The 12,138-nt window shown below is 37.7% G+C and overlaps 1 protein-coding gene across 5 annotated transcripts in view; it reads left to right on the top strand.

Annotated features, from left to right (window-relative positions):
- Nucleotides 1-8,098, top strand: part of XRN2 (5'-3' exoribonuclease 2) — a 93,769-nt gene extending 85,671 nt beyond the window's left edge. For 4 of the 5 annotated variants that reach the window (XM_011967600.1, XM_011967596.1, XM_011967598.1 and 1 more), the window contains 3 exons: nucleotides 285-348; nucleotides 5,148-5,286; nucleotides 7,542-8,098. In XM_011967600.1, coding sequence (XP_011822990.1) covers nucleotides 285-348; nucleotides 5,148-5,286; nucleotides 7,542-7,607 — 269 coding nt within the window. In that variant the 3' untranslated portion in view covers nucleotides 7,608-8,098. Of the gene's footprint in view, nucleotides 1-284; nucleotides 349-5,147; nucleotides 6,461-7,541 lie in introns of those variants that run through there. The other variant, XM_011967597.1, reaches the window with a different exon arrangement.
- Nucleotides 8,099-12,138: the final 4,040 nt, after the last annotated feature.

Raw genomic sequence — 12,138 nt, 5'->3', positions numbered from 1 at the left:
ACACACACACACACACACACACACACACACGATTATGTGAGTTTAGTGGCCAGGGATTACTAAACCTATTTTGTTATCAAAGGAAAAATAATAAAACAAAAAATTTGCTGACCCTGTTAGTTACCTATCTTTATACGTTTGTGGCGTGTGTTATTATGATACTAGTTTATTTAGTTTACAGTCTTTCTCAGATTCTTTTCAAGAACTTTTAATTATAAAATATTGGGTAGTTGAATATTGGTTACTTTAAAAAATCTTCTTAATCCTTTCTGTTTCTTTTTCAGATATGAGGCCCCAGGATTCCTGGCGAGGTCCTCCTCCCCTTTTCCAGCAGCAAAGGTTTGACAGGTAATATTAAAGTAGACATGACTTTTAAATACTTTCTGACACCAACATTTGGGGCTTACGGGTTTTATGGAAGCTAAAACCTCCGTGGTTTGAAATGTACTTTTTCCCACCAAAAACAGTTTCCCTTGTGCCTATCCTTTAAAAAGGAAGTATATAGCTAATACTTTGAATTAAAAGACTCATGTTTAATATACTTTCTTACTTTTCTTGGTTCTTTGCCTTTATTTTATTGATGCTTTTGAGATGCCCTGAAAAATGCAACACAGCTTAAAACGGTATTAGGTTTTGGTCAGGCTAAACAAATTTCTTTTTAGAAGGGTTGTGCAGCTTAATGAGGCATAACTAATGGTGTTCCACTTTTATCATTTCTGTGCGGGCAATGCAGCGTTAGTACAGACCAACCATTGATTCTTGCTGCAAACCTCTTGAAGTCCTAATCAGCTTCTTTGGTACAACTTTTTCAGGGCTGACAAGCCTATTGTAGGGCAGTGTCACTGTAGGTCAGTAGTTATTAGTTGCCACTGAAAACAGTTTCTTTAACTACTTAAGACTGAACTGAATTAAACGCAGAAGGGACTCAGAAGAGGATTATGGGATCTGCAGTCTAATAAGTACCATGGACTAGGAAGAATGTGACATGGTTTAATAACAAGGGATGTTTAACATGTATTTCTTCATTGATAAGTTGTATGCTCCTAAGTCAGATGGACTCTGTACGACAAGACAGCGAGGCACGTTATGAATAATTAACTTCTGTAGAATAATTTTTAAAGGCCAGCTTTAAAATGCAATCATTTCACGATGGTTTTGCCAACATCAGTAAATGCAAAAACAAATTAAGCCACATCATAATAAGGCTTTCTTTTTTGCCTTCCCAGTTTTAATCTGTTCTATTATCTTCTCCTCTGCCATGTTAACAATCTCTAATCTGTTCACATCTGAAATGAATAAAGTGTTTTTATAAATGGGGTTCTAAATGCAGCTCCCTTTTAAGAAAACTTTATAACTCTTTAGAGACTCCAAAACTTCATTTCACTGTTATCTTCAAGAGGATAAAAGGAATCATGTTATTCGATGTTTACTGATAGTATCAACTTAGTGCAAGTCTCATTAAATGTAGTACGACTAGCAATGTGTGTATTAATGTTTCGATTTTAGTATATTTTCTGAAAGCACACAGTATGTGCTGTTTCATTTTCCTCGGTACCACCAATTTTAAGCAGAAATTAAATGAGTAAGGGGTAAATCTTTCCTAAATTATATACTTGGTTTCCCTATCTTATTGCTCACTTTCCATACTGATAATAATGGCAAATGTTTGTCTGCTTACGAAATGTTAACACTGTTCACATCCTTTAATAAGAATGATTTCATTTATTCCTCCCAGCAATGCATTGAAATAGATGCTATTATTTTTACATTTTTGCAAATGAAGAAAGTGAGGCACGGAGAAGTTCAGCAGCTTACCTAAGGTCACTCTTTTGTGCCATTCTTTACCAAGAAACTTTTCACTGGAACAAAACTTACCAGAATATTTACTCTGAGCATAATATAAAGACGTAGGGACTTCAAAGGAAGTAAAGGATCTGTTTCCACTTCTAAGGCCCCAACAGCTTTCCTCCCCTCTGTTCACATTGAAAGTTTTCCTAAGATCGTCATCATTGTCCCTTCCCTTGCCCTGCTGTCCATCAGGTTTTGTTCTTATTCTACCCTAGCCAAGTACTAGTATTATTCTGACTTTGTGAACCCAGCAGGTTAGTGACAAGTTTTGTGGGGATGTTTTTTGGTTTAGTTTTAGTCAAATACTTAAAATTATACCTGAAAGCAAAAGGTAAATGTGAGCATAATAGAGTTCTATCATAAAAGTCCTACAGACATTTAAGAAATACACCATTTTGTCCAGAACCAGGTTTTTACCAGTCCTTAGTTCAGTATGTTTCCATGGCACTATTCTGAGTGTTCGTTGAGAATCCTATTAAGAGACTTTTGAGTGTCTTTTTTTTTTTAATTACATTGCATTTCTTGAATATTTTCTACTTCAGGATGGTATGTATAATCCATATATCCAGTAGATTTAAAAATACAACAGGAACATCCTCCCAACACAGACACAGCCTAGAGTTAATAGATACCCAGCGTTATCTTTGTCACTTGAGTTCTGCCACATTGTTTGGATTCTTCTTGTCGATGGAGGCCTCTTTTTCAGTCATTTGCAAGGCAGCCATTTAATTTTTTTCCTATGGGTGTTAAGCTCAATCATGAAATATCTTTTAAAACTCTGGTTTTACCATATGTATACATTTAAAATATCCAAATTCATAGTAGTTCACATTGCCAGTAACTTTCCAAAACAATCTGGAAACTTAAGAATATTGTTGTCATCTACGATGCCAAATGGCTCAAATAAGTTGCCTTATTTATTAACTTTATTTATTTATTTATTTATTTACTGAGACAAGGTCTCACTCCATCACCTAGGCTAGAGTGTAATGTCATGATCTTGGCTCACTGCAGCTTCTGCCATCCAGATTCAAGTGATTCTTATGCCTCAGCCTCCCAAGTAGCTGGGACTGCAGGCCCCTACACTACCATGCCTGGCTGATTTTTGTATTTTTATTAGAGACGGGGTTTTGCCATGTTGCCCAGGCTGGTCTCAAACTCCTGCTGAAGTGATCTGCCTGCCTCGGCCTCCTGGAGTGCTGGATGACAGGCTGAGCTACGTGCCTGGCCTCATTGCTAATTTTTAGAAGTTAGGATATGTCAGTCTCTGTGCTTCCATCCCAGATTTTAAAACATAATTTCCTAGGCAAATTTTTAGTTTTGTAAGTATTTGCAAATTATATAATTAGTCTAGACATATAGATAAACTTGTTGAAAATAAAGGCCTTTCTGTCATAAAAGTCAGAAGAGGGTAGTACATGACATCCTTGCTTTTGTCTTCTGTTTAATTTTAATTATTGATGATTTTTTCCATAAAAATTATCTTTGTCAAAAAACATTATAAGTAATCAAACAAAAAGAACTTGCGTTTTTAAACTGTGGCTTTGTTCTTAATCTGTTTTTGGAACATAAAATAGTTTTGAATTGCATTTATAATGTATATTATTTATGCCAGCAGATCTTCCTAAAACTCAGTTGAATTTTATTATTGTAAGACTCAAAAGAAAAACTGATCATAGTTAAGATATGAATTGTATTTTTAGCCTATAGGTTTTGCATTAATTGGCCCAGTTTTGAGGAGACTTTGGTTACAGCACAAACCTTAGTTTAGCTCTTCACTCCTGCAGAGACTGGAAGAGACCATTCCTATCTCTGCACATGGAGCTGTTTTTGCTAAAATAAATGGAGGCATTCTTGCTAAAATATATTTGTGCTAGTAATTATCCTGAAAAATAATTAAAAGCCTTAGCCATATGCATTTTCTTTCTGAGATAAAAACTTATTTTTAATTGTATTCTGAATTACTTATAACATATTGTTATTAGAGCTCTGGTTTCAGCTACCAACTGTAAAGAAAAGCTTTAGTCTTTCTAGAGTTCTTTAGAGAGCAGTTCATCTCTTCGAGCCATCACACAAAAATAATTATCTCTGGTGTTGTTTTAATAAAAAGAAGGCAAGCTCCAAGTGAAGGGAGGAGAGTGGGGGTAGAGAGGATGGATTCAGGCTTGAATAGATGTGAGAAGAATGCTTTACCCAGTGAGCCCAGCACCGGGCTTTTTTCCCCTAAGACCTCGGAATTGAAATTCTTATGCTGCTATGGTTATAACTGGTTACCAGCTAGTCAGCACTTCAGTGAATTTGAAGTTTTATTGAATTCCTCCTAACATGGTCAGTGGCCCCAAAGCTTTTAATGTTCAAATATACTGGCGCATTTGCCTCTGTTTATTCTTTACAGTGCCTTCCATAAAATGGAAGTTATGGAAAGTGCCTTAAGGGGAAAGTCTTAAATGGTGATTGCCTTTAGAAGGTATATATCCTTGCTACATTGTTTATGTGACAGTTTTTAATTAAGTTATGATTTAGTACATTATACCTTTTGCTTTGCATCTGCAAAGTTAAAATAGGCACTTGAAGACAATTAAAACATTTCTTTCGACTAGTAATCTGGGACAGCAAACTGGGTTATAATAGCCGTTGAATCTGTGTTCCCATGTAAACTGTACACCAAATGCCAGTCAGCCCATGCCAATTAGTGCTCATGTTGCTAGGTCACCGTGGTCAATTGAAAGCTGCATCAATAGAACTTGAAAAGGTTTCCTCCCAATCAGACCTTCTGACATATTGAACAGAATAATGGATGGGAAAAAACAGCCAAGTCTCCTACCCTGGATTCAAAATACTCAGCAGTAAGAATTCATTTGCAACCTGCAATTAAGTAGAAAGAATGGATCCAAGAACAAGTCTGGACATTTTTGAAAATAAAGCCTCATTCTCCTGTCGTGTACATGTTTACTATTTGGATAGCATCTTAAATGTAGCCAACTTGGTGATCTTGGGTCTACATCTTTAAGTGACTAAAAAGGAAATTTCCCAATTGAAAATGAACAAAATAATTTTTAAAAGTCAGAACTTCTCAGTTGAGTTTAAACATCCATTGTAATAAATGCTCATGCTTCATGAAACATGTTAGATTATACTGGATATAAGGGACACAAAGGCCATTCTGATACTCTGTATCCCATATGATAAATCCAGGTAAATTGGATTGTACTAAAATTTGGAGATGATACCTGCCACTTTTAGGCTTTGTGCTGTATAGTAGGCGTGGCTTCTGATGTAAACCTGGTACTTTTCTACAGAGGCGTTGGGGCTGAACCTCTGCTCCCATGGAACCGGATGCTGCAAACCCAGAATGCAGCCTTCCAGCCAAACCAGTACCAGATGCTAGCTGGGCCTGGTGGGTATCCACCCAGACGAGATGATCGTGGAGGGAGACAGGTAAATGGGTTGTGGGGTGAAAAGCATACTGCTCACTTTATATTTCAACAAGGCTCACAGGACTCCATATTTTCTTACCAACATTTCTGGAGAAGACACTGATAGAGTATCTTGGCTGAACTTTGGTCTGTCATTAAAAATGTATATGGGTTGAGTACCTGCCTCACTAAATAGGTTATATACCTTGAAGTTGCCAAGGAATTTCTAACCCAAAAGCCCTTTAAATCATAGCAGTCAGTGATAATTAGTCCAAATATAGTCAGTCACCAAAACATTGTTTTTTCTTTAAGGATATTGTTCTTTAGTAGAACCTAGATCCCTCATAATGGGTGATTTTCTGGAAGCTGGAAAGTAAGTCTACTTTTTCAGCTGTTGTCTTTTAGAAGTCATTTTAAAATGTCATTTTAGAAGTCTCCTGTCTTGATTCATCTGATATCCCTCCTCATAAATCTCTGCTTGATAATCTTCCACGTATTTTTCTTCTCAATGTAAGCAGCTGTATCACTGAATGTCATAATTCCTAGACAAATTTAGTATATGTAAGCTTCATTTCTTTCTCTTTACAGCATCCAGTTTTAGCAGCATTTAAGACTGAGGTCTGTTTGACATAATTTCCTCCAGCAATTTGACAGCCTGGCCAGTATTTACATGCTCTTAATGGAATCCTTACTAGAGAACAAGATTGGAATGCTATGATTCAGAGTGTAGTGTTTATGGCGTTTGGCACCTGCAGTGATGTGAAGTGGTTTTTAAATTGCTTACCTGGTGTTGCCTCCAGGCCTTGTGCAGTGCTTCACATATTAATTAGTAAGACCTCTCTTCTCACAGCTAAGGAACATATTTTGTATACTTTTTTGATGTATTCTTACAAGTATCTCCACCTTACAAGAAGATAATCACCTTAACTGCAAATAGTTAATGTCTTCTGAGAGGATTTTTTTACAGTTTATTTAAATCAGTTTATAGAATTTTGCTTTGAATTATTTCAAACCAGGACCCCTCAAAATCACATCAGTGAATTAAGGCTCTTTATGTTACTGTGGTTAGATGGCACTAGGCAGTTTCAGTGATGAGCATTTTTGAAGTGAGGACATATTTGTAACTGAAAGAAACTTGGAGAATGTATAGTCTAGTCACCTCATTTTCCAAGTCAGGAACTGAAACCCTAAAAACCTCACACAGTTGGGCGGGAGAGCTGGGGGCTGGCTGCCTAGACTGCTGACCCCAGTTCATCCATTTTCCTCCCTCCTTTGGAGATCTTCCTTTTAAAGGAACTCTCTGCTATTGTAGGAGGTAAAATTTTATTTACTTAAAAGATATAAACTAATTGGTAAATTTTTTATTCTTTTAGGACTTTTTGAAAATAACATTTCTTCTTTCTCAGTCTCTTTTCCACGGAGATACTTTTTATTAAACCACAATGTTTGAAGCACTATTAAATTGCAGAAGTCTGTTGTTAAAAACATAAAATCATTACTTCATTGTATGTTTAGTAAAGTTTTATATGACCAAACAAGGCCTTAGCCTACATTCTGGCCTTGAGTCTGCACATGTTCATATTTAAAGTACTGAAGTGCTCTCTGGGTGGCAAAATGAGGTGGGAGGGGGTTCCATTTCAAAACCCTAGAGGCCTAGAAAAGGACTTACAGTGAAGAGGTGTCAGGTTTATCTTTTGTTATACAGAAATGTTATTTGCAAGCATTCTAGGATATGTTTGTTATAAAGGTCATTGCTAATGGATTGTGTAATAACCTTAATATATCATTTAATGTCCTACTTTTTGTTGCTAAATAAAAAAATCCCTAAAATCAATTTGGCCTTAACTGACTTAGCAAGCTCTTGCCTTGGTTAAAGCAAAGTTACTTTCCTTGTGTAGTAAGTCTAAATTGATGTGGGTATCTTACAACAAAGTGACTTGAATTACTACTGCTAGGACGGTGGGAAAATTGAGAACCACTGTCTGTACATGTTGTTTACACAAAACACTTAACTCTAGTGCATTTGTGTGCATTTGTGATTGTTAAGGTTTTTTTTTTTATTTTTCAGTAATAGCATTTGTGCTAGCCTCCAACTTTGCAACAAGTTTGTGTTAAAGCTGTGGATCAAAGCACCTGTTTATGGGACCTTTCCATGTGCTGTACCTTTAACACATACTCAGTTTCTTTATGATGTATTTTTCCATAGAAGTGTAAAATTAACTGACTTGCAGGAGTATCAGTCCAGAAAATAAACTCTTTTCTTTTGTTTATTTTCAGGGATATCCCAGAGAAGGAAGGAAATACCCTTTGCCACCACCCTCAGGAAGATACAATTGGAATTAAGCTTTTGTAAAGCTTTCCCAAATCCTTTCATCATTCTACAGTTTTATGCTATTTGTGGAAAGATTTCTTTCTCAAGTAGTAGTTTTTAATAAAACTACAGTACTTTGTGTATTTCTTTTAACTGTGTATATTTCTACTGATCTGATCTCACTGTTTATGTTGCTTTCCAAAGATGTATGTTGCATAATACAGTGGATCTGAATTTATTATTGCTTATAAAACACAATTTGATGGAATAGGAGTACTGGTTTTTCATTATGGTTAAAAATGAAACCAGCTGTGGATTTCAAAACACAGTGTATTCTAGATCATCTAAGATCCATGCTGATTTTTATTGCACAAGAATTAGGTTTGAACTCTTGAGCTGGAACCCTCAGCAAACTAGAGTATATATTGTTCAGTATTTCTTTGGAAACATTTCATTAATGTACTTGTCTTACAGAAATTTCTGGACTTTAGTAAAAAAAAATAAAGTTAAACTTTTGAAACTCTGTTTTGTGTTCTTGTTATTTTGCAGTATTTCTACTTTGAAAATCTTGACCAAGCATGGTTTTTTAAAACTAACTTTTGCAGAAAACTATTTATTTCTGTAATCAGATGTCAAACCAAAGGACAAAGAAGTCAATTTGAAGAAGTAGATTTTAAAAGATAGGGTCAGCAAGACATAACAAAAGCTTTAACTTTGTTGTATTAGTATGTCAGTGACTGATCTGGCTAACTCAAAAATCTTTGTGAGATAAATAACATTTTTACAAATTTAATGTAGACTTGTGCTCCAGTTTTAAGGACTTGTTTTAAATCTTCAAGTTGACAATTAATGACCAAATAGTCTATGCTCCTTAGCATATTTTTTGTATTTCATTAGATTGCAATTTGTACTCATGTTTTTCCTTGCTACACTAAGCACACTATAAATTGCTTAAATGTGTGTTTGGAGTTCACATACGGCACTTACGTATGCATTTTCATTTGATTACCAAAACATATTTAGACATACATACAAAGACTATTGCTTTGTTTCAGTTTTTCCCTCCTAGCCCAAGATTGTGAGGCAAAGTTTCTCTTTGACCTCCTGACTTAGGGCATTTTTGCTTTAATATTCAATTGAAGCGTACTTGCTAAACTTAGTCTGGGGGGGTGAAAAAAAATCTCACCTCAACCTTGAATAGGAAGGTATTTTGTAGCTATTGAGTTCATTGCTAATGATGGGTGACCAGAGCAGGATCCTTTATTGTTGAGACAAAGAGTCTCTCCATCAGAAATGACCAATCCAACCCTTACATAATTGCCTTCGCTCAACATTCAAGTGATAATGTCTTCTATTAAATTTCTCTATAAGTTTATCTCCCAAGTATTAAAAATATAGATAGCCATCTCAGTAAAGCATTGCATTTTCCAAAGGAGTAAATGTTTTACTGTTCATAGTTCACAGTCAAAACCCACAATTCCACTCTTTATATTCTCATACCTTTAGTTTTGACTTAGTTTTATTTTAAGCTGTCTTGAGAATTCAGTTTTTGGCTGTTTAAAGCACTGTTTGGAAGACATCTGAGCAAAAGGCCTGATGGAGAAACTGATGACAGCAGATTTCCTCTGCAGAATTGGCAGGTGTTCCCTCCCTGAGCCAGCTTCAGGCCCTGCTCCTGACCTCACCCCTGCTGCTGCCTCTCCATCCTTAGTCTTCATCTCTTTCCAACTTGTCTCCGCGTTTGAATCTTCCAGGAAAATGCCCTGCCCATTTCAATAAGCACAATGCTTTTTAGAGCTTTAATGTTTAAAGCTGTAAATATCTCCTCCAAATTCTGATGTAAAAATAAATTCGTTGGGCCAATTTTAAGTAGTTATTTGTACGCAATTATATTCTCTTTAAACGGCACATTTTTTCAGGGTCTTCTGTTAAAGTTAAACAAAAAAAAAAATCTTAGAACCTGGAAACAGCTTGACGACTATGGGGCTAAGGGCCCGTAATGAGCAGTTGTCTTCCCTTTAAAGATCAAATGGGGTAATGTATGTTAATGTACAAAGCCGTCTACAAACTGGTATTAGATTGCCATTTAGCGTTACAAAGGCAAATTGGGTGTAATGAGCGATAGGTTAATTTTCGTACGATGACGTGGGATGCCAGGAACAGGCCGGGTGAGGCCGGGGTCCCAGCACTTCCTTGCTGGGCGCGCCTGGACCGAAATGAAGGGCCCGGGCGCGGCGACCTCGCAGCCAGGGGCGGGATGGTGGCGGCTCCCGGGACCCGCAGGCTACCTTCAGGGCTCAGGTCCTAGGTGCTTGGCTCAACTTTCTCCCAGCGGGGTTGGGAAGTGCCGGCCCTCGATGCACGTGGGGCACGCGCCCGGCGCCTGGGTCTCCCCAGCGGCTCATTAGCCGCCCAGCCCAGCCCGCAGACGCCGCGACTGGCCCTCCCGGGAGCCCCGCGAGCCGGCCGCACGCACAGGATGGGCGCGGAAAGCTCCTTCCTCCACTCTCGGGCGAACCCTCCTTCCTCGTCCGCGTCCCCTCACGCGGCGCCGCAGCTTCTCAACCTGCCGCTGCATCTCAACTCCCTGTACAGATGCAAGCAGCACAGCTGTAGAATACCAGAAATGGTCTTCCTTCCGAGGCTGCTGTTTTAAGTTCCAAGTGTGAAAGTAACCGAATTTAGCTATGCTTTGAAATCTAAAATCCGGACATTCCCTGAAGAGTCAAGTTAGAGCTCCCAATTCCTCGATCTGGCTCCGTCCCACTGACTGACGCCTCCTGCCCACCCGGAAAGGGTCCTGGAGCTGCGATCTCGCCAGACTCTATTCCTGGTGATCCACTGCTCTGCTATTTCCCATCAGGAATGAACGAATGAACTAGCAAACGGCCCATTCTCGATGGATTTCTCCTCCACCCAGTAAAGCAGAATCCTCCTGTGGCTTGTTTCTCCATGCCTTATTTATGGAATGAGGGCCAAAAGAGAACAGGCTTTAATTGATGTGTATGAAATAGGAATACAGCTGTTCACTACTGCAAAACAGTTTGCACAACTTAAATTTAGGCAATGTTCCTAGTGAAACTTTTTTTTTAGAAGTCACCTAAAACAATTACTGAAGGTTACATGGAATTTCAAAAAACGAAAGCCATTTCATTCAATTGCAGGTAAACATTCTAAAGCAAAAACAAAACCAAACCCACCTCTCCCAGAAACTTCCATTACCTCTAAAGTTAAAAATAACAAAAACAAAAGTGATATTGAAATCACAAAGTTATCTCAATACTTACTGGAGAGCGCAAATTCCTGATGGGATGCGAATGCAGTTCCCCAGTCTAGGTATCTTCTTCGAAACTTCCCCAGATGTTCACCAAATCTCACTAGTAGTGAAAGGGTATTTATATGTTTAAAAATGTATCATTTTTCTCTCACTGGGTTGCAGGATAACAAGTAATAGTGTTTCAAAAAACTGTACTCAAATAATTAACATACAGGGTTTCATCCACACATTAGGGTTATGGTAAGCAGTGAGGGAGTATTATCCATGCTTTGAACTCTGTCTGAAATTTGTGTTGCCACCACATAATGCATTATGTTCTCTTCGGCACAAATTCACATCTAAAAATCCAATTGATAGGTCTTTATATAATTATGGCTCACAAATTTATTCTAAAGTCTTTTAAAATAATCAGTATTCAATGCAGTTAACAAAGCAAGTCTATGGAAGATGCTTGCATTTAGTGAACAGGACTGAGTCTCTGATTTGCTTTAAATTGAAAGTAAACAGTCGCTAGCCGAATGGAGTTTGAACACAACATCTGTGTTGATAGAAGTCTGACTGACTACTTGTTCTGACCATTAAGTTTTAGCTCTAGGCAAAGACTTAAATAGAAGACAACTGGGTTACACCCCCATCCTTCCATATACAAAACACCCTTCTTGTGTCCTTCTAAACTGCACACACTCTCGCACACACAGCACTTCAATATACATCCCAACACATATTACAGAAAAGTACCTGCAATCCCTATGTTCCTGTCTGCAACTTTGATTCTGGCTTTTGGTTTCCATGCCTCAATTGGAAAAGGTAAGTCAGATTCTTGTAAAACCCAAAAACATTTAGGAAAAGGTCACATCTGCTGAGTAAGCATTTTTGAAACAGGTTTGCTGTGGCCTCTGCCAAACTTTGAGGGCCCTTTGTTTCACTCAGACCCTGCGCCAGTCCTCCCTCTTAGTTGTGGAGACACTTATCCTCCTCTTCAGTTAATGAGTTTCACCTAGTCCGGCCGTTTGTATTTTTATAAAAGATCTGCAAAGCACTAATTGCAGAAAGAAGAAAACAGCTCTTGTTTTGCATTAATCAGAAGGTGGGATTCTATGGTAAAAACATTTCTATTTTAAGCTGCAAGAATCAAACCTTTCCCTAATTTCAGGATATGCACACATACACTCAGTAAGTCTCTGGGTATAGAATGTTAAGCCCTTTGCAGCAATTATTTCTGGCTTGGGGTTTTTTACTGCTTAAAGGAATGCTGAAAGGAAAAAGATACGCCCACACAAAATACA

Source organism: Mandrillus leucophaeus, unplaced genomic scaffold (assembly GCF_000951045.1).
Source record: "Mandrillus leucophaeus isolate KB7577 unplaced genomic scaffold, Mleu.le_1.0 Scaffold803, whole genome shotgun sequence".
In the NCBI taxonomy this organism is placed as follows: Eukaryota; Metazoa; Chordata; class Mammalia; order Primates; family Cercopithecidae; genus Mandrillus; species Mandrillus leucophaeus.
Note: the sequence above shows the minus strand (reverse complement) of the source record. Positions and strands in the feature narration are given on the sequence as shown.